The sequence below is a fragment of the Microcaecilia unicolor genome, chromosome 11 (genome assembly GCF_901765095.1).
Source record: "Microcaecilia unicolor chromosome 11, aMicUni1.1, whole genome shotgun sequence".
In the NCBI taxonomy this organism is placed as follows: domain Eukaryota; kingdom Metazoa; phylum Chordata; class Amphibia; order Gymnophiona; family Siphonopidae; genus Microcaecilia; species Microcaecilia unicolor.
The window spans coordinates 172,708,373-172,731,394 of record NC_044041.1 but is presented as its reverse complement, the minus strand read 5'-3'; the positions used below and the strand labels follow the sequence as shown (position 1 = coordinate 172,731,394).

Below are 23,022 nucleotides of genomic sequence, written 5' to 3'. Positions count from 1 at the left end.
CACACGCAAATTACAGTATTCTCTAAATTGCCCACATAAATGATCGGCTCAGCCTATTCCCTGCCTATCCTCCTCCCCTCTAACAGTTATCCCCCTAATTCTGCATTTTTGGTGCCAAAAAAGAAGGAAACGCGTTAAGCACAATTCTATAAAGGCCCATCACGCTTAATTTTCAGCTCACAACTAAGACAGAGCGCCTAATTTTCCATGTTGAAAAAAGAGGCGGAGATGGCGCAGAGCATGAGCGGAGCATGGGCATGTCTTGAAAATCAGCACAGAAATGGTATTCTATAAATGGCGTGGATCTTGATAACACTGAAGATCCAAATGGATATTTGTACCTGCTATAAAAAGCACCCAAGTCAGACTCTTTAGGATTCATAAACTCTGTTGGTGTGTTCTTCTGTATGTTTCTTGATATTTTTACAATTTTGGTGAATGCGTAAACCTTACCTTATACTCAGTTCATCTGTATTTTGTCTTTGCTACTGATGTCTACTTTCTTATTGCTGATTCTTGTTCTAGCTCTATCCCTTTCTTATGTGTCTTACTTCCACCCTTTGCCGTTTTTACACTTCTACCCTCTTCTTGAGCCCAATATTTTGGCAGTTAAGAAGTATATTGTGAAATGTTGCTTAACAATAGGGTGGAATGGCGTGAATATAGGGTGCGCATTTGCTGGCTCGACTATGTTCACTCCTCATACATGGGTACAGAATATGATTTGGCACCTACATCCTTTTCCTGGGCAGTGACTCCTAATGTGGAACCTTGCATTACGTAGCTATGGTTTAGGTTCCTCTTCCCCACATGCATCATTTTGCACTTGCTCACATTAAACATCATCTGTCATTTGGAAGACCAGTCTCACAGTCTCTCGTAAGGTCCTCTTGCAATTTTTCACAATCCTTTTGCGATTTAACAATTTTGAATAACTTTGTGTCATCAGTAAATTTAATTACCTCACTAGTTACTCCCATCTCTAGATCATTTATAAATATGTTAAAAAGCAGCGGTCCCAACACAGACCCCTGTGGAACACCACTATCTACCCTTCTCCATTGAGAATACTGACCATTTAACCCTACTCTCTGTTTTCTATCTTTTAACCAGTTTTTAATCCATAAACTTTCTAATTTCCTCAGGAGTCTTTCATAAGATACTTTGTCAAATGTCATTTGAAAATCCAGATATACAATATCAACCAACTCACCTTTATCCACATGCCTATTCACCTCTTCAAATAAATGTAGTAAATTGGTGAGGCAAGATTTCCCTTGACTAAGTCCATGTTTACTTTGTCTCATTTATCCATGCATATTTATATGCTCTGTAATTTTGTTCTTTATAATAGTCTCTACCATTTTGCCTGGCACCGATATGAGTCTCACCAGTCTATAACTTCCCAAATCACCTCTGGAACCCTTTTTAAAAATTGGCATTACATTGGTCACCCTCTAATCTTCAGGTACTAAGCTTGATTTTAAAGATAAATAGCGTATTAGTATGCAATAGCTCTATAAGTTACTTATTAATTTTTTATTTAGTTGGATGTTGCTTGCACCTTTTCTGTAGTAATGCAAGGTGAGTTACATTCAGGTACACTGGGTATTTCCCTGTCCCCAGAGGGCTTGCAATCTCAGTTTGTACCTGAGGCAAAGGAGGGTAAGTGGATTGCCTAAGATCACAAGGAGCAGTAGTGGGATTTGAACCTGCCACTTCTGGATGTCAAGAACAGCATTCTAACCACTAGGCCACTCCTCCACTTTTTCCAATTTTATCAGTACTCTTGGATGTATACCACAGTGGCGTAGCCAGACTGCCAATTTTGGATGGGCCTGAACCCAAAGTGGGTGGGCACAAAATTTCTCTCTACCCCCCTCCCCCAGCAAAATTTAGTCACGCTAATCAGATGCATTTGTCACACAGGGTAAAGTGCTGCTTTTCAGTGCATCAGATTTCAGAAAATTTATTTAATAGCCTAACACCCTTTTCAGTGAGCTTTCAGAGGCCAAAACCTCCTGCCTCAGGTCGCCTGACCTAAGGAAGGAAGTATTGGTCTCTGAAACTTCATTAACACAGGTACCATATTACTTTATCCTAAATTAAAAATAAAATTATTTTCTTTACCTTTCTTGTATGGCCATTTACTTTTTCTCATTGTGTCGCTCCCAGTATCTAGATTCTGCTTTCCTTCGTATTCGCTTAACTCTTCTGCCAGGTTTTCCTGGCCATTTGTCATTTTTCTCTCCTTTTTCTTTGCTTTCTTCAATATTTTTCTGCCTCTCTCTCTCTCTGTCCTGATTTAATTCATTCTTACTATCCATTCTTTAATTTCCTTCATCTACTTATGGCCTTTCATCTTTTTCTCACCCTTGTTCTCCCCTTGCCCCTTCCTCTTATTCTCCAGTCTTTCACTACTCCCCTTTTCTATCCAGCAGTTCTCCTCTTTCTCTCCCCATCCTTCCAGTCTCCCCTCTCTCTCCCCATCCTTCCAGTAGTCTCCCCTCTTTCTTTCTGCATCCTTCCGTCCAGTGTCACCTCTTTCTCCCTACCCTTCCATCCAGCATCTTCCCTCTTTCTCTCCCCATCCTTCCATCCATCTACCCTCTCTCCTGATCCTTCCATCTAATGTCTCTCTCTCCCTCTTTCTAACCAGTGTCTCTGTATCTCTGTACCCTTTTCTGTTCAGTGTCCCTTCTCTCTCCACATCCTTCCAGTCTCTCCCCTTTCTCTCTGCATCCTTTCAACCATCTCCCCTCTTTCTCTCCCCATCCTTCCATCCAGAGTCTCTCTCCCCATCCATCCGTTTTCCCTTTCTCTCCCCATCCTTCCATCTGTTTTCCCTCTTTCTCTGCCATCCTTCCATCTGTTTTCCCTCTTTTCTCCCCATCCTTCCATGTTTTCCCTCTTTCTCCCCATCCTTCCATGTTGTCCCTCATTCTCTGCCATCCTTCCATCTGTTTTCCCTCTTTTCTCCCCATCTTTCCATCTGTTTTCCCTCTTTTCTCCCCATCCTTCCATCTGTTTTCCCTCTTTCTCCCCATCCTTCCATGTTTTCCCTCTTTCTCCCCATCCTTCCTTGTTTTCCCTCATTCTCTGCCATCCTTCCATCTGTTTTCCCTTTCTCTGCCATCCTTCCATCTGTTTTCCCTCTTTTCTCCCCATTCTTCCATCTGTTTTCCCTCTTTCTCCCCATCCTTCCATGTTTTCCCTCTTTCTCCCCATCCTTCCATGTTTTCCCTCTTTTCTCTTTTCCTCGAGGCCCGCCCTGCATGCCAGCGCCAGCCCCAGCTCCCAGCTCCCATTGCCGGCCGCTGCTGCTTTTCCTGTTGAGCAGCAGGGCCGGCGCTACAAAAAGAAGAAGCGCTAACGCTAAGGACAAAAAATGTTTAAAAAAAAAAAAAAAGCGCGGCACCGGCAGGCACTGTCTAGGCAGCCTTGAGGCATTGGCTGCTGGCTCGCAGGCTCCTCCCATCTCTTACGTTACTGCCCCTGCGTCGCTCCAGGGGCAGTGACGTAGGAGACGGGAGGAGCCTGCGAGCCAGCAGCCAATGCCTCAAGGCTGCCTAGACAGTGCCTGCCGGTGCCGCGCTTTTTTTTTTAAAATATTTTTTGTCCTTAGCGTTAGCGCTTCTTCTTTTTGTAGCGCCGGCCCTGCTGCTCAACAGGAAAAGCAGCAGTGGCCGGCAATGGGAGCTGGGGCTGGCGCTGGGCGGACCTTGGCTGAAATTGGGTGGGCCTGGGCCCAGCCAGGCCCACCCATAGCTACGCCCCTGGTATACCATCCAGTCCAACTAATTTGCTACTCTTCAGTTTGTCAAATTGTCCCATTACATCTTCCATATTTGTAGAAATTTCCATCAGTTTCTCTGACTCATCAGCATTGAATGCTATTTCTGCTACTGGTATCTCTCTCACATCTTCTTCAGTGAAGACCAAACCAAAGAATTCATTTAATCTCTCCACTATGGCCTTGCCTTCCCTGAGTGCTCCTTTTTCTCTTCAGTCATTAACTAAGGGGTCCTTTTACTAAGCCGCTTAAGCCTCTACGTGCGCCCAATGCATGCCAAAATGGAGTTACACCCCAACTACCGTGTGGCTCTTGAGGTAATTTCATTTTTGGTGAGCGTCCGCTTCGCGCGTCTGAAAAATATATTTTATTTTCGGAAGCACGTTGCAGACACGCACCAAGTGGCATCTGACACGCATAGGTCAATACTGCCCAACTTCTTTACCACTAGGTCTATGGCTGGCAGTAAGGTCTCAGACCCAAAATGGACGCCTAGCAATTTTGATTTTGCTGCATGTCCATTTTTGGCAAAAAAGGCCTTTTTTACAGGTTAGCTGAAAAATGATTCTGTGATCGGCCAAAACCCATGCCTACACCACCGCAAGCCATTTTTCTGCGTGCCTTTGTAAAAGGACCCACTAAACTTTTAGCAGCTGCTGCCATATTGCCATCACAACCCAACAGTGTGTGTGTGTGTGTGGGGGGGGGGGGGGGTGCTGTTTGATGGTATTGTGTTTATGTCTGTCCTTAAATAGTACAAGGGATCTACAAGTCCAACTGAAGTTGAGACTCCTGAGGTAGATGCACTGCATGCTGAAACGTAAGACTGCGTCGAGTCTTGATACCATTTTTATAGAGCCCTGTGGACTGTATGTCATTTTTAGTTGATCTTTTTTGTGACATTTTTAATAAATATTCCTTGGTTGGCACTTCTTTGGTTGTTCCCCTTTTAGTTTTGTTGTTCTTTTTTACGTAGAAGTTTTCATATATTGTACAAACACAGGTGTTTCTTCCCTTGATCTCTCCTTCTCTAGGATAGTTTACCCTTTCTTGGGGGATCTTCAACTGCAGCTGTTCCCTGCAATGAGTGCAAATTCCATGACTCAGCTGTACTACCATTCTCAATTGAGCTGGCAGGTTAAGGGTGGAGCATCTCAGGCATAGATGAGTGATGTGCACCACATTTCCTGTTCCTATATACAGCCTCACTGGCTGAAGGAGGTCTTAGGGCAATGTGAGTTCTGATGCATTATAACATCTGCAGTACTGATCTCAATCATGGTGATGGGGGGGGGGGGGGGGATAAAAATATGCTGGAGCCTGTATAGCACTTCACATCCCATACTAGGGTGGTTTGGGGGTGGCCTGAGATGTTGGATATCTAGCCTATGTAGTACTATGGATACCTCATAATCAAACTTTGCAGCTGTGCCTGGGCCACTAGCCTAAAGGTTAGGGCAGCATTTTTCAACCTGTGTGCCATGGGCAGGAGCATACTGATCGTTCGGGCAACTGAGCACTGCCTGAGGACCCAGAGCATCAGGGGGCCCAGTGCCTCCTCCTCTTTTAGCCAGCATGTCTCCCACTCATCTTCCCCCCCCCCCCCCCCCGCCTCAGTCAACCTTATACTGTGTCTTCCAAAGGGATCCCCTGCAGCTGCAATATTTTACAGGCACTGCTTGTAGTCTTCTTGCAGCCTCTTTTCTGCCGTGACCTACCCCCTTCTGACGCAACTTCCTGTTTAGCGGGAACAGACCAGGACAGAAGAGAGGCTTCCAGCGGGCTACACACAACAGCTGTGAATTACTTCCACTGCCAGGGAACCTCCTTGAAGATGCAGTTTAAGGTAGACTGGGGAGTTGGGGGAGGGGAAGAGAGAGGGGTGTGGGGAAAAAAGCTAAAACCTGGGGTGGAGGTGGAAAGGAAGAAAGAGAAAAAATGCTGGAACCACGAGGAGGGGAAGGGAAGGAAGAAAAAGAAAAATGCTGGACCCATGGGACGGGGCGGGAAGAAAGAGTAAAATACTAGACCTGGGGAGTGGAGGGGAGTTAGAGAAGAAAGAGAAAAAAGACATAGACTGGAGGGATAGAGGGGGGAGAAGTGATGGATAAGAAGGGAAGGAGAAGGTGATGGACCCGAGGGGAAGGAGGGAAGAAAGAAAGAAGTGATGGACTCAAAGGATAGGAAGAAATGATAGATCCAAGGGTTAGAGGGGAAGGAAGAGAAATGATGGACCTGATAGTGTCGGAGAGGGAGAAAGAAGCTGGGCCAAAAGTGCAGGGAGGGAGGGAAGAGACAAACTTACTTGGTCTTTTTACAGAACCCAATTGCGCTTTTCTAGGAGCGCCTAGTATGACTCACCCAGGATTATAGAACGGTTTGTTTGGAACCTTTACAAGAACCATCTGGTACAATCAGTTTGGAACTGTTAGAATTATAACAGATATTCATCTTGACCCCTGAGGCAGGCGTTGGTGAGCGCCGAAACACGGTCCGTGTCGAGTCACTTCCAATAAATTCTGTACCATCGTTCCAGCTCTGGAGTCCTTTTTGTGCTTTTTCTTTATTGCTATATTTTGTGTAATTCTGGACCCTCTCTTTCTTGCTGTTTGATACTAGTGTTCACCAGTGGTTAGTGGAAAATATGCACGTGCACAGAGCAAAAAGTGTTGGTTCATTTTTTTGTTTGTTTGGTCTTTATGCCAGATTTTCATGCTTTTTTTGGTTCACTTCACAAATTTGTTTTAATAAAATCGTTAACACACATTAAAACTTTTAAACATGTATTAGTCAACTTAACATATATTAATTCAAAGGCTAATGTATTAAATTGACACACACTAAACCTTTTAAAGCAGAATAGCACATTGAATACACACTAATGGATGCATATCACTAATGGGGAATCACTGGAAAAATAGGGAGAAATTACCTTGTGGATAGTATATCCATGAAACTGGATGTCTTGTGTGACTACATGGGGGAGATTCAGTGGCAAAAGGTCACAGAATCGCTGAATCTCGTGGATAACAGCATTTGTGTAAGGCATCTTTGTTCGGTCCTCCAAGCGTGGACTATTCTCTGGGCCTAGCACACGATCGATCTCTTCGTGTAGCTTTTCTGAAAGGGAAATCAAAAGAACTTTTGATAAAATAAGACAGGAAAATGAAGACTTGGTCTCGGCAAGACCCAGCAATTGTCATGGATGTGCGGATCTGCTTTCCAAACATTATTGGTAGTATAACAAAATATATGACTTCTAAATACCCTTCAAGATAAGATATGTCCTTCTAGGTGCCCTGATTTCCAAAGGACTTTGGCTTCCCCAGAGAAAGTGGCCTTATTGCTTTTTCTCCATCTGTCCTACTCTGTCCACAGCAATTACTGTAGCTCTGTTTCTATCACAAAGCAGTAACGATATAGTCGTGTTCCCTACTGGATTCTATCATTGGTTTTCCATGATAGTCACATAGCCCGAATTTAAAGGACTTACAGGCCACACACATAGACAGGATCAGCCAAAACAATGATTATACCTTCAATTTCTGGATATTTTAAAAGAATCAAGAATCCATATCTCAAGGTGGTGCTGGTGGTTTCTGTTCCCGCAAGGAATAGGGAGAGAACTGTTGCGACCAAGTTCTTCAAGTGAAAATACGAAGAGGAGTTTTGCTTTTCCTTGAAAAGAATAAGACCATTACAAACGATAAAGCTGAGTTTAAAACAAGCATTTATAAAAGTTTTGGACTTCAAGAGCATTTATGTCCATTTCATAATAGATTTTAGGAACTTGAGAGACTACAGCTACATCTGTTTGGGTGTAAACAGAATAGTCAACTGTGCATAAGAAATGTTTAGATCAGAGCATTCATTGTTAGAAGAGCTCATCGTCCTTCACAGAGACAGAAAACGAGAGAAAACTTATATGGTTGCTCAGCCTGCTCAAACTTAATACCTGCTCCATTTTGATTAGGAAACTGTCAATGAAGTCCCGGGGATTGTTGGAGTCCAGGGTTTCCTGGTTATGTTTCACTTTCTTCAAAACAAACTCTTCAATGCTTTTGAGACAATAAAGTATCCGATTGTGAGGCCCAGGAAGGTATTTCATGATACTTGTAAACATATCAAAGAGCTGTAGATGGTAGAAAGAACAACAGTATATTGTACAGTTCCTGCCAGAAAAAATAAACTTCTTACCTGCTATCACTCACTTGACTGCAGTTTACTCTCTGATTCCCCGATGCTCAGAACCAAACACGGGTGCTAGAGGCTGTTAGCTCCGGACTAGCACCCGCATTAGTGAGCAGAGAATGCTCACAGGCTCTAGCACAGGAGAAACCTGGCCATGTCGGCAGAGGCTCCAGTATTTTTCTAAGCTAAGTGGCTTTTGAACTTTTAAAATGAAAATGTAAAAGTTTAATTAAAATTTGGGATCAATAAGGATTACACAGTGCTGCATAAGAAAATGGTCATACTGCAGCACTTGTGCTGTGATATCTGAGGATCCCTTTATAAAAAATTTTTTAAGTATAAGTATGAAGAATTGCTGATGTTTGGCAACATCTAAACTGTTGGATGAGAGTATTAACTGCTGGGAAAATTGATTTAGTTTTGTGTTGTGGATCCCTGCATACATTGGCGCCGACTCCGTGGGTGCTCGAGCACCCCCAATATTTCCCTGCCGGAACCGGAAGTTCCCCAGGAGCCAGCCCACTGCCCGACCTCTTCTCCCACTCCCACAACAGTCCTTTGCCTGCTCCTCGCCTTCCTGCATGCCGCCCATAAATTAAAAGTCATCTTAATTACTGGGGTCCCGGCGGCAGCAGTAGTGAAAGGCGAGCGTGAGCAGGCTCGGCGAGTCGGCGCTTCAGCTTGCCTTCCCTTCTCGTTGCTCTCAGCTCTGCCTCTGGTCCCGCCCTTGCTGAAACAGGAAATGAGGGCGGGATCAGAGGCAAAGCTGAGAGCAATGAGAAGGGAAGGCAGGCTGAACTTAGCGCCGACTCGCCAAGCCTGCTCGTGCTCGTCTTTCACTACTGCTGCCGCCGGGACTTTTAAGTTATGGGTGGCATGCAGGAAGGTGAGGGGCAGGCGAAGGACTGTTGTGGGAGTGGGAGAAGAGGTCAGGTTGGAACTCGAGTTGGAGGGAGGGAGGGGCTGGAACTCGGAGAGCAGGAGGGAGGGGGGTCTCAAACTCGGAGGGGGGTCTGGTACTCGGAGGGAGGGAGGGGGGTCTGGAACTCTGAGGAGAGGGGGGGGCGAGGGGAGGAGGAGAGGGTGGCGAGGGAGGGGACAAATGCACCACCTGTTAAAAAAAAAAAAAAGAATTAAGCACCCCCAATCATTTTGAAAATTTGGCTCCTATGCCTGCATATGTAGTTTTGTTCCAAGTTTATTGGGTTTACAGATACAAGTGATGGCTTTTTCTGTTATGATCCCTCAACTATTAAATAGTCTTCCTTCTGGTGTTAGGCATTTAAGAGGCCCTTTCATTAAGCCGCGTAGGTTCCTATGCGCGCCCAACACGTGTCGATTTGGAGTTACCGCCCAGCTGCCGTGTGGCCCGAGCAGGAATTTTGTTTTTTTACGCGCACCCGCTACGCATGCCAGAAAATAATTTTCATTTTCCTGCGCGTGACAGAAACTGGGCGGTAATCATCATTCTACGCGTGTAGATGATTACCGCACGGTTACTGTGTGAGACCTTACCGTTAAGTCAATGGGTGGCAGTAAGGTCTCAGACCCAAAATGGACGCGCGCCAATTTTTATTTTGCCGCATGTCCATTTTTGGTAAAAATGTTAAAAAGGCCTTTTTTACAGGCGCTGAAAAATGGAACTGCGCGCTCCTAAAACAGATGCCTATACTAGTGCAGCCCATTTTTTCAGTGCACCTTAGTAAAAGGACTCCTTAGGAAGACAAACGTGACTCAGAGTTTACTTTTCTATCAGAAGAGAATGGCAGATCAATTGTTCCTTTAAAAATGCTTTTGTTACCTTCTGTAAGGAATGCAAGAGTATCCCTGAGTGAAGAAATGGCTCCTTTACCTGTCCCCAGATAGAGCTAATGAGGTGAATGCTGTCATTCAAATGTTCGAGTAAATGGAGAAAATCATTATCATCATATTCAAAACGGTTCCCAAAGACAATTGAGCAAATAACATTTGAGGTCGCTTGGTATAAGAAGAAAGTGGGGTCAAAGGGCAATCCTAGGGAAATGAAAGAGAGAGAAGGTTAGCAGAACTCAGATATAAGGGCTGGTGATGGAGAAGATTTATATTTACTGAAATGCTGAACAAAGAAAAAATCTTGTACATAGACCTTTGGTTGTCCTGAGTTTCTCCATCAAGAACTGGGCTTCCTCCTGGATTCGTTCCTCAATGCTTCGCTTCCCCATTCCAAAATTCTTCAGGGTCATGATAGCATACAGGCGCATCTGCTTCCAGTTCTCTCCATTACTACAATTAATCCCTTGAAAGAAAATCAGAAAGATGGGCTGTCTCTTTCTGTCTCCTTCCCATCCTCCAAATCACCTCAACCTGCTGCCACCAAATCACTGGTGCTACTCATGCTCCTTAAGCCCCACCTCCAAGCTTAGACTGTATGGGGACACTTTTACAAAGTGGCGGTAAGCCCAATGAAGGCTTACCGCTTGCTAAAAAGGAAGTTCCCACCCCCAGCGTACCGTCATATCTGATGCTACTAAAATCATTTTATTTTTGTAGTGCCAGTGTGTACCTGGCCATTTCTTGAAGAAAAGAAAGACCTACCTTTTACCCGCTGTGGTAAAAGGGGGCCTCAGTGCACGACAAAAACACGTGTCGATGCCAGCACAGGTCCCCTTTTGCTGCTGCTTGGTAAAATGGGCCCTAAATGTTTTAATACTCTTAACAATCATTAGTTTGTAAATTTAAAACAAATCGGAGAAAATCTTTCTTCACCCAATGCGTAATTAAACTCTGGAATTCGTTGCCGGAAAACGTGGTGAAGGCGGTTAGCTTGGCAGAGTTTTAAAAGGGGTTAGACGGTTTCCTAAAGGACAAGTCCATAAACCGCTACTAAATGGACTTGGGAAAAATCCACAATAACAGGAATAACATGTATAGAATGTTTGTACATTTGGGAAGCTTGCCAGGTGCCCTTGGCCTGGATTGGCCGCTGTCGTGGATAGAATGCTGGGCTCGATGGACCCTTGGTCTTTTCCCAGTGTTGCATTACTTATGTACTTATGTAATCCCTCAATTTAACCATTGTTATGTTTTCTAAATGAAAACCATTCTCCCTCTCTTTCAATTGTATTTCATCAAAATCTGCAATGAGTGAATTAATGAATTAGTTGAAGCACTAATAGTTTAAGACCCAACACAATTAGCTTAATTTATCAAATCATTCATTTCATTTTTCTTTTAAAATTTTTAATAAATTCAATAAAATTTTCCAATAATTTCTTAGCAACCCACCCCAGTAAACCAAAGTACCCCTCGTCTTCGCTACCCAACCCCCCTACCCCAACCAACATGAATCGCACTGCTGCAGCAATGCTAATGATATATGCCCATAGTTAATTCTGTGAGGTTTCTATATGTTTGTTCACACAAATATAAATAAATGGAACCACATTATTACAAGAAAAATCATACAATAAAATTATTTAGTACCTACCATCCTTTTCTCTTTGTCTAAGTATTCCTGGAGGCATAGGTAAGGTAGAATACAGGACGATTTACAATGTGTACTACTACTTATCGTTTCTATAGCGCTACTAGACGTACGCAGCACTGTACACTTGAACATGAAGAGACAGTCCCTGCTTGACAGAGCTTACAATGTAACTCTGTGCATCAGTATTTCCATACTGTTGTGGTTAGTTCTGGGAATCTAATTTATAAAGGTACATAATTGCTGATTTTGCCTTTCTAAATAGGCTTAAGGGAGGTGCCTTTTTGGTTCTCCGCTTGTAATCTTATCCCAACATGTCTTTTCAGGCGTTTTTCACTAAGGAGTCCTTTTACTAAGGTGAACTGAAAAATGGCCTGCGCTGGTGTAGATACGTACATTGGACGCGCACAGGTCCATTTTTCGGTGCACCTGCAAAAATGCAGCACAATGAAAATTGGCGCGTGCCCATTTTGGACCTGAAGCCTTACTACCACCCATTGACTTAGCGGTAAGGTCTCATGCGTTAACCGGGCGGTAATCGTAAGCGGATTGCTTGCCAATTACCGCCCGGTTAGCACCGTGCGCCGGAGAGCAGATGCATGGAAAAAATGAAACTACCACCTGGGCCACGTGGTAGATGGGCGGTAGTTCAAAAATGACACACATAAGATGTGCGTACGTGCCTACGCATCTTCGTAAAAGGGCCACTCAAGCAGCAGTGCCTGTTGGGGGAAGAACCCATCTGTCTGGTTGTCTATCCCTCTATAAGCATCTGCTTCTTTCTGCATCCACAGATATGTAGTAACGTGTAACATAGTAGATGATGGCAGAGAAAGACCTGTACGGTCCATCCAGTCTGCCCAACAAGATAAACTCATATGTGCTACTTTATGTGTATACCTGACCTTGATTTGTATTTGCCATTTTCAGGGCACAGACTGTAGAAGATTGCCCAGCACTAGCCCCACCTCCCAACCACTACTCCCGCCTCCCCGGTGCTGCCACCCAGTCACCTAAGCTTCTGAGGATCCATTCCTTCTGATACGCATGGACAACTTCACTCCACCAGCAAAGAGAAGTGGCACTGAAGAGCTGGCAGAAGTTCCCAGAAATTCCTTACCAGAGAGTGTGGAAACCACAGTCAATATAACTGGGTTTTAAAAAAGATTTGGACAAGTTTCTGGAGAAAAAGTCTATAAACTCTTATTAAGACAAACCTGGGGAAAGTCACTGCTCGTATCTGGGGGCAGGGGTATAGCCAGCGGTATGTTTTAGGGGAGGCCCAGAGGTGGACTGGTTGGGGACAAGCACTTCCTCTCTCCCCCCACCTCCTGGCCATGTTAAGTATCATACCTTTGCTGGCAGGGATGCTGAAGCCTGCCAGCTGAAGAAATCCGCTGCCCAAGCCACCCCTTCCTCCTCATGCTGGGCAGCAAGGAAATCAGTGGTGTGCCTCCATCTACCAACACTGGCACTCCCATGGAGTGCTTGCTTTGGTGGCTAGGAGCACACTGCTGACTTCCTTGTCTGTGAAGCAGCATGAAGGAGAAAGGGGTGGCTCGGGCAGTGGAGTTTTTCAGCTGGAAGGCTTTGGCATTCACACCAGCTATTGAACGGGTGCTGTCGCTTTGGAAGGGGCCTGAGCCCAAAGTGGAGGAGCACAGGCCCCCAAGCCCCCCTTTCTATGCTACTCTCTGGGGGTAAGTAGCATGGGGATCATGCCGTGTATTACCTGGATTGGGAATTATTGGAAAGTGAATGCTGGGCTTGATGGACCTTTAGTCTGGCCTAGTATGAGAAGTCTTATATAATTAACCCCTTACCCACCCAACCCACACCCATCAAAGTTAAACTCGCTCTTTGTAGATAAATGTACACATAATACTACTGATACTTACAGACCTCTATATCATCAGTTACTAGAAAGGTGAAGCTGGACAAGCATGCATGACTGAATGCTGGAAGAAATTGTTGCCTAGAACAGTGTAGACAAAGGTTAATTGGTCCTTATCCCTGAAATGTTATATAGTGCGACCTAAGTTGCGTGTGCAAATCTGGTCGTATTCAGTGTTATGCGTGCAACTTAATTGGATTAACAAGCCAAACAGTGCCAATAATTGCCACTTAACAAGCAATAATTGCCACTAATTGGCTTTAATTAGAATTTACATGCACAACTTTCTAAGCGTATTTTATAAAGTAATACGTGTAAATTCTAAGATGCAGATCTGAAAAGGGGACGTGGGCATGGGAGGGGCATGGGCAGGTTGTGGGCATTCTTTGCGTTTACGCTCAGTGTTATACAATATGCCCGTTCCATGTGTAGCTTAGGCATCTGCATTTACATCAGGTTTTAGTTGGCGTAACTGGCCGCAACTAAATATAGTTGGAGGAAATGGGAGTTGGACGTATTCTATAAACTATGCCTAAATTTGGGCGTATTCTATAAACCAAGCCTAACTTTAGGCATAGTTTATAGAATAAACCTAGGCATATTTTTTTCACTGCTGATTTTATAGGCGTCATGAATAGAATCTAGCCCTATGTGCCAGGAACAGCTGAACACCTTTTGGTTGGGGGAGGGGAGAAACAACCCAATTTCTAGCCCTGGCCACAGTTCTCTAGTTGCTGATGCAGTGTTGGGTAAAGTATTAGTTGGGCCATGGTCTACTCCATTCTGCTGCCTATGTTATCTGCTGACATCTTCCAATTGTACTATTATTTACCAAATCCGTGAAAAATCTGATCGAACGATGGCATTTTTCCTCTTTCAGAAAACACCTCTGCTTGGTTGATCAGCGCTTCCTTTACAGTCTCATAGCCATTCAGTATCACAACCTTCTCAGAGCCAAAATATAGCCTGAAAACAGGGCCATGCTTCTCACTCATCTACAAGGGAAACCAAAAGAAACTGTTTGTAAAGTCAATCATTTACTTAAGTGCAGATGGTCTGAGTTCATATCTGCTTAATTCACTGACAAACTCTCTTTTCTCTTGTTTATAAATATATAAAGTTATATACACAGAAAAGACAGGACTGTGATTACCCATTAGGTGAATTAGGCAACTACCTAGGCTGACAGTTTTTAGGGTATAGCAGTGCAACATCCATGCAGCAGGACATCAACAGTTAAATATTGCTGTCAGCACAGTAGCTAGCCTTTCAGCACAGGATAATGTTCATCAATACCTACCACAGGAAGTTTGTGATAGAGGGGACAGGACATAATAGGCTCTGCGGTATAGACCCCATGCCGCACTGAATTCCATTTCCAACAGCAGCCTGAGGTGCCGGGTAGAGAATGGAGGACGGCAGCAGCAGAGGGGAAGAGAGGGTGATGCTGGACCCCTTTGGGTGTATGGCAAAAGAAGGGAAGGGGAGATGCTGGACACTTTAGTCGTAGGGAATGGAAAAGAAGGGAACATTTTGAACAAGAAGGAGAGAGGGTAGAGACATTTACATATATAGATGCAAACTACACTTGTAAATGTTGCTATTTCCTTGGGTTTATAATGACACCTAAAATGACCTCCATAATATACAAGGTGAGACAAAAAAAAAGTAACCCCCTAGAGTTTTTTTTGCTGTTTTCTCAGCAACCACTTGGAATTTCAACATGAAATTTTACAGCTCTATTTGTTACTACCTACATTTATGTGCTAAGTGGAATGAGATTTTCTTTAAACACAGCAAAGTTACAGACTTTTTAGTGTGACCATCCAATGATTTTCACGCGTTCAAAATGTTTGCATTGTAAAATTACCATTATTTGAAAACAAAAACAAGGGTACCAGCTAACTGTTAATGATGTCACAGTGACACAGACTTTTGTCTGGGGGGCAATGTTGGAGGCCTATCACAAGCTCTACCCAAAGCCACAAACAATCGCCAAACTCAAAGAAGCGATGCAGATGATCTGGGACAGCCTTACACAGGGACCGATCGGTAGGTAGTAACACTAAAATGCCATTTAGCTCCCTATGCACCCAACAACCTTCTAGCTTTTGCTGTTGCCTTTTCTGCCTGTTTGGCCACCTTAAGATCATCACATAGGATCACACCCAAGTCTTGTACCTCTCATTCAGGTTTTTGCAGCTCAAATGCATGACACTGCATTTTTTATCATTAACTCTTAGCTGCCAAATTCTGGACCATTCTTCAAGCTTCGCTAGGTCCTTCCTCATGTTATCTACACCATCAGGGGCGTCTACCCCATTGAAGATTTTGGTATCATCCATAAAGAGGCAAAACTTACCCATATCACTTACAAAAATGTTACAAAGAACTGGCCCAATAACCAAACCTTGCAGCACACCTCTGGTAACATCTCTTTTCTCAGATTGAGATCCATTTACTTCTACACTCTATTGTCTTGCACTCAACCCGTTTCTAACCCAGTCAGTCACTTTAGAGCCTTTACTGAGGACACTAAGCTTATTTAATAGTTATCTATGCAGAACCATGTCAAAGGCTTTGCTAATATCTAAATATACCACATCTACCGTGCTCCCTCGTTCAAACTCTCAGTTCACCTAGAGGGGCATAATCGAACGGCGCCGGTGAAATAGATCGCTGGTGATCTATTTTGGCGGCAGCACAACAGCTGGCCGTAACCATATTATCGAAAAAGATGGCCGTCCATCTTTTCTTTCGATAATACGGTTTGGCCCGGCCAAATGCCAGTGTTCACCGGGTTTGAGATGGCCGGTTTTGTTTTTCAGAAATAATGGAAAAAAATGCCAGCGATCTCAAACCCGGCGAAATCCAAGGCATTTGGTCATGGGAGGAGCCAGCATTTGTAGTGCACTGGTCCCCCTGACATGCCAGGACACCAACCGGGCACCCTAGGGGGGCAATTCTAAAAATTAAAAAAATATATACAAATACCTCCCAGGTGCATAGCTCCCTTACCTTGGGTGCTGAGCCCCCCAAATCCCCCCAAAACCTACTCCCCACAACTCTACACCACTACCATAGTCCTTATGGGTGAAGGGGGGCACATACATGTGGGTACAGTGGGTTTTTTTTTGGGGGGGGGGGGGTTGGAGGGCTCAACACGTACCACCACAAGTGTAACAGGTAGGGAGGGATGGGCCTGGGTCTGCCTGCCTGAAGTCCACTGCAACCAACAAAAACTGTTCCTGGGACCTGCATACTGCTGTCAGGAAGCTGGGTATGACATTTGAGGCTGGCATACAGGCTGGCAAAAAAGTTTTTTATTTTTATGTTTTTAGTGTGGGAGGGGGTTGGTGACCACTGGGGGAGTACGGGGAGGTCATCCCCCATTCTCTCCGGTGGTCTCTGGTCAGTTGGGGCACCTTTTTGAGGCTTGGTCGTGAAAATAAAAGGACCAAGTATACCCGGCGAAATACTGATTAACGCCACTTTTTTTTCCATTATCCGCAAAAGCTGGCAATCTGGTAGCCAAGCCCATGCCCGCCTTTGCTACGCCGCCGACATGCCCCCTTGAACTTTCGCCGGCTCGGCGACGGGAAAACGGCGATGGTGTCAAAAAAAGCAGCTTTCGATTATACCGATTTCGCTGCTTTTGAGAGATCGCTGGCCATCTCCCAATTTATGTTGGAAGATGCCCGGCGATCACTTTTGAAAATAAGCCTGCTAGTTTAAAAAGTAAATCATATTTGTCTGACAAGACCTACCTCTACTAAAGTCATGATGACTTGGGCCTTGCAACCCATTGGATTTTAGAAACCTCACTATTCTCTGTTTTAAAAGAGTTTCTATTTATTTACTTATTACAGAAACCAGACATACCAGTCTGCATTTTCCAACCTCCTCTTTACTTGCACTTTTGTGGAGAGGGACTACATTTACCCTTCTCTAGGCCTCTGGGACCAGTCCCAACTCTAGAGAATAATTGAAAATGTCAGCCAGTAGAACAGTCAGAATTTCCATAATTTCCTTCAGTACCCTCAGAGGTATGCCCCATCACTTTGCTCATTTTTAATTTAGCTAGTGCCTCATAAACGCAGTCCTCTGAAAATAGTTCAGAGTTTACCATATAGAAACTGTTTTAGAGTCTAATTTAGGAAAAACTTGCTCCAAAAAGGCAACCAGATCTACACCCTCCATTCCCTCAGGAAGCATGAGTACTCTCTCGTTATTGTGTTGGTTGTGATTATTTGCATCTTCCATCTCTTGATGCATTGCCTCTAGCACCGTTTGGTGTTTCTGTGTGGTTTGCACCTCTTCTTCAAGTGCCATCACTCTGTCTTCGAAAATTGAATGCTGCTCATCAGAGTTTTGAAGTTGTGCGGACAGATATACCATGTCGGTTTTCATTTCAGTAATTTGTTGTGCACTGTCCAGAATAAGAAGTTTAATTTGGGAGAGCTCTGCCATTACCAGATCCAAAAGTTCCTAGACTTCCCCCTGTATTGCCATTTTTATCAGTGCAGGTAAATCTTCTTTAGGGTGTTTGTTGCTGGCAACAGGTGGAAATATGGAGTGAATCTTTTTTCTTTTGTCCCAGACATTTGTACAAATGGCTTAGCAGGTGAAACAATACTAAAGGAGGCTGCACTCTTGCTTGGGGAGGTTTATTATCAGAATATGTTCAGGAGCACGGTTCTAGGCAGCCATACTGGTGAGATGCTGGACCAGAAGACCCACCACGTGTATATTAAGTTTATTCTGTTGGAGCACTATGAAATTAAGAAAATAGAAACCTATGCATGCTAGTTATCACCAGAAATCCAGATGCTGAGTGTTCTTCTTTTGAACCTGAATTAAAATCAAAGTCATCCCCTCTGGAACTCCCACTGAGTACCATCCTTAATCCTACAGCATAAAAGACATTTCCCCCTACTCATCACACCCCTTCCTTAGCAGTGAGACATGTGCCCCCTGCCGTTGAAGAGGTAAAGGAGTTGGGATGCTGGCATTGGTGCTTGGAAACAGGAAGATTTATAAAGGTAACTCAAAATTGTCCAAACAAATCTTTCCAATATTTAGCCTATGTTTTCAATATTGCTGCCTCCCTCCAAACTAAAATCTGTGCACACATATGGAAGTACTTGTATGCTGAATTAATGTTGCATAAATTCATCTCTACAGCAACGAAGATGTTAGGTGACTTGATCCATGTAACAGAGAATCAGAAGTAGCTCATTATCAATTAAAATGTAATTCTACCACTAATTCATACTATTTTATTACAGGTTCCATTTTATACAATGAGACCTAGCTAATGTAGCCTTCCTTCTTCTGCGTAGAACACTTCAGTCTTATTTTACCGTGTTTCAGTCATGGCCGATACCTCAGACAAGATATTCTGTCAGTGAGAGAAGGTGATATAAAAGAAAATCACCAACCACCTCAAAACCAAATGTGTTCAGGGAAAACTGGCTGGGAACTATTACAATTATTTACAGGCAGATGCTCAAAACTCTGGCGTTATACAGAACAATGCCAGAAAATACCGCCACAACAGTGCCGAAGAATTACTTCCTAATACTCAATGCTAATAGTATACAAATGATATGTGTGCTATTAGCTTTGAACATTAGGAAATAACGGGGGAGGATGGTGTCTGCCGCGTGTGCTCCTCCATCCCTGTCAGAATCCTTTCAGCAATGGCGGTAGCCCAGTGGAGAAACATGCTTATTTTCCTGCTTCCACAGACAATAGATCCATTTCTGGGGCTGCGGCCACTGCTACAGCCGCATAGGCATGAGGTAAAGTTTCTTCCAGGGGAGGCTTTCAGACCCAGCCTGAGCAAACCATCTCACTGCTACAGCCGCCACCACCATTCCTCCGTCCCGAGTTCCAGAGTCTGTTCCCGAGCCCTGGAGCAGTATGTTTGCCCAATCGAAGCTCAAATCCTCTCTTCAGAAGTCCTAATGCCATTTCCGACCTGGCGTTAGGTTTTCTCTGGTATGGGCGTCCTTCTTCAGGCGCTGTTCTCTGAACATTGTAGGGAATAGAAAAAGACCTAATTTAAATTGCATTAGCATGCTATTTGTGCTAGTCTGGGGTGATCTTGGTATTTCCATTGGTAGGGGCATCTGTGCATTGTGCTCCGGCAAAAGTGGGCACTAGTCTGGCTCTAATGACCTCTAGCACCTGCACTTGCTCCTGAGCATCAGGGCCTTAATGTATAGGAGAATCAGTTAAGATATTACAAGACTCTCAGGGCCCTGTTTACTAAGCCACGCTGTAGGCATGCAAACATTTGAGTGCATGCTAAAAAGTTTGCACGCCTACAGCACAGCTTAGTAAACAGGGCCCTCAGTAAATAAGGATGACTCTTTTTATAAAGTGTAAATATAAATGTTTTATTGCACTGAGTTAAGTTTAAATAATTTAAAACCAATTAAAATTCAGTTTAAAAACCTTTTCAGTAAATATGCTAAAACTTTACCATAAAATCTTTAAAAAATGTACTTAAAATTTAAATCTTTCCTTTTCTATATTGGATCCAGTTCTATCTATCCAACTGTTTTTAAGTGTGTGTACGATGGAACTCTTACATAAGATTAGACATCGAATTTTCAGGTATTGACTTTTACTTTCCAGCTCCAATTTTAATTAAATTATTAAAGAACGTTTTTCCTTCTGGAGAATAATATCTCTTTCTTTCAGATTTGAATCAACACTTGTTTCTTTTCAGGTAAGTATGTGCTATATTTTTTTAATAGCTCAGTCTCTGTAATGTTTTAAATGTCTCTCAGGTTCTTTTTTTCTGTACTTATCTGTTCTTCATGCTCTCTTTAGTTCTTTGCTTCATCTATCTTGTAATTTTCATCAGTGTCTTTATCTTCTCCCTGTTGCTATTGTAAAATAAAAATTATAGGAGAGTCTGCTTCCTTGTGTGTGTGCAGGTCTAAAATGGAAGCCTGCCTGCACCAGGAACCTATTATTGTAAAATCTAAATAAATAAATAAAAATAAATAAATTAAACTTATCCTGTCTTTTATTCCTGACTTTCTTTATGATATCTAAAAGGTATAGCTGGTCTTCTTCATTGATGACACTTACATACTCATATAAAATAATAACTTCTACAGGAGTCTAAAAGAGATACAACTCCAACAAATCTTCTCTTAGATGTTCAAGAGTTTCCTTTTATAAATCCTAGACAAATCCAGAGTCTGCTGTGACAGGTTAATTCTATCTTATTTCAAAAAAATAAAACAAAAATCCCCCCCCCCCCCCCCTCTTTTAGCTCCAATTGTTTTTAGCTGAAAATAATATATTGTTTCCTCAGGAACAATATCATATCAGTTCCAATGATTATCTGAAACTCTCAGAGTATTTTTTTTTTACTCCTTCACCAACAACAGAATTGATCTGTCAGAAATATTCTGTTAGTTACCCAAAATTTGGGCTGAATTTTTCAAGGCTATATTTCCTTAAATATTTTTATTAGTTAACCAGAATAACTGTAAATTCTCTCACCAGAGAAGTGTTAAGGATACATCTTTCTCTCAAAAATTGTTTGTCTTACTAGTGGAGGAGTGTGGTAGCCGTGTTAGTCCACTCTTAAGGTTATCAATAGAAATCAAACAAAATAAAACATGGAAAAGAAAATAAGATGATACCTTTTTTATTGGACATAACTTAATACATTTCTTGATTAGCTTTCGAAGGTTGCCCTTCTTCCTCAGATCGGACATAAGCAAATGTGCTAGCTGACAGTGTATGTAAGTGAAAACATTCAACCATTACTATGACAGTCTGACAGGGTGGGAGGATGGGGGTGGGTGGGAGGTATGCATGGGGACATCAAAGCATATCATTGATATTCTAACAGGATGGGTGTGGATAGGTGAGGGGTGGGGTGATCAACAGAGACATACAGCTTTATGGTTTATAAAATTACTAAAAATTCTCAGTTTGTCACAAGCACTTCACATTCAATCAGTTTACTGTTTTCCTCAATATTCACATCTATTCCTCACAAATTCATCCTTTCACAAAGACTAGAGCAGCAGCTCCTCACTCTTTAATGTCTTCTGTTGCTCTCCTCCAACCTTCTTTTGCTAAGTTTCTTTCTTGACTTGTGCAGCCAATCAGCATCAATCTTTCATACAGTTCAAACCTCATTAACATTCCATACTCTTTTTCTAATATTAAAACTAATATTTAAAACCTTTGCTTTACGTTAAAACCATATGAATCAGATCATAGCCATGCATACATGTGAATTATGTGAAAATTTGAAATTTCTAGACCCCAAATTACCCAAAATGGGTGTCTATCAAATCACAACATTTTGCACTCAAATGGAGCATAAGAAAGGTCATAACACACATTAGCCACCTATCCACATCTCAGTAATTTATTTTTTTTAACTTTATTTCAGCTTGCAACACATTTTAATTAATTTCAAAATATGGTGTCAGTGCAGGTCTTCACTGACCTCATTGAGCATGCTCACAACTATGGCCATTCTGAGCACTCTTTTGACCCCCCCCCCCCCCCCCACATATCCCAACATCGATCGGGGCTACTTACTGAGAAACATGGGCTTTACTCACACATGTGCAATTGCACAAATTGCAACAAACAATTTGCTCCACTCTTTGGGGCTTCCTCCAACTTGCCCACACTCATTTTTATTATTTTAATTAATTTCATTGGTGGCCAGAGCTTAAAACAACTACAGGGAAACCCAAGAGCTCAGGACCTCGATCTTCTTACTGGACATGCCGCTGCGCACGTGACGTCATTGATGTCATCGCAACTCCTGGCAGCCACCCGACTCTGCAGCAGTCCATGTTGATATCTACACTCCTAAGAGCATCATATAGAGGAGTAACCTTCATGAATGATCAAACCACTGGTCTTTCCTAGCAAATGTTTAAAAAAAACAGACTCACCTTCATAAAGGTTTTTCCTATTTCCTTGGGATCCATCTGCAGCAAGTTGCCTATAAGAGGAAGGGGAATTGGACCTGGGGGAAGTTTGTCTTGTTGGTGCATTGTCCTCCTTATCAAAAAGAAGAGAAAGCAGGAAAGACAGGCAGCCAGGAAGAGGGTCTGTGCCACAGCAGTATCCATCCTGAAGAGGCTTTGGTTTCCACTGCACTTTTCCTGGTCTATGTCTTTTATCTCTGCTTCTGAATCCACAAGATTTCACTCTGGTGTCAGATAAGGTGTAAATCAGATGCTTCTTAATATTTCTAAGTCCAAAGAAGAGCAACACAGATCAGTTATCTGGTTTCTTGCACTAAAGCTGCAGAACTTGTTGGTTTTTGCCAGTTTCTAAATACTCTTAATCCACACCTTTTTTTTTTTTTTTTTACCATATTACTCACTTCCCAGCATTAACTGCTCAAGAATGCTGGCACTGACTGCCAAGCTTAGTAGAAGGGAGTTCCAGCTGCCCTCAGCTAGTGGAACTTGAGGATACCAACCAGCTACAGCAAGGGTCAGTTCTTGTGTTAGACATGCTGGGGCCCAGAGCATAAAATAAGAAGGGCCCCTCAATCCCCTTTCCTCCCTGACCCCCCTCAGTCTCCCCACCTGCCATTGCTACCACACACTGATAGACCCTCACCAAAACAGAAGAGATCACAAATTAAAAATAAAAATATGTAGACACAAATTG

The 23,022-nt window shown here is 43.1% G+C and overlaps 1 protein-coding gene across 1 annotated transcript in view; it reads right to left on the bottom strand.

The window, feature by feature from the left end:
* LOC115479433 (cytochrome P450 2A13-like) overlaps positions 1-22,621 on the bottom strand; it is a 28,084-nt gene extending 5,463 nt beyond the window's left edge. Inside the window, exons 1-7 of the mRNA XM_030217328.1 lie at positions 22,293-22,621; positions 14,174-14,336; positions 10,110-10,259; positions 9,837-9,997; positions 7,749-7,925; positions 7,330-7,471; positions 6,726-6,913 (exon numbers count right to left, since the gene is read on the bottom strand). Coding sequence (XP_030073188.1) covers positions 6,726-6,913; positions 7,330-7,471; positions 7,749-7,925; positions 9,837-9,997; positions 10,110-10,259; positions 14,174-14,336; positions 22,293-22,472 — 1,161 coding nt within the window. The 5' untranslated portion in view covers positions 22,473-22,621. The remainder of the gene's footprint in view (positions 1-6,725; positions 6,914-7,329; positions 7,472-7,748; positions 7,926-9,836; positions 9,998-10,109; positions 10,260-14,173; positions 14,337-22,292) is intronic.
* Positions 22,622-23,022: the final 401 nt, after the last annotated feature.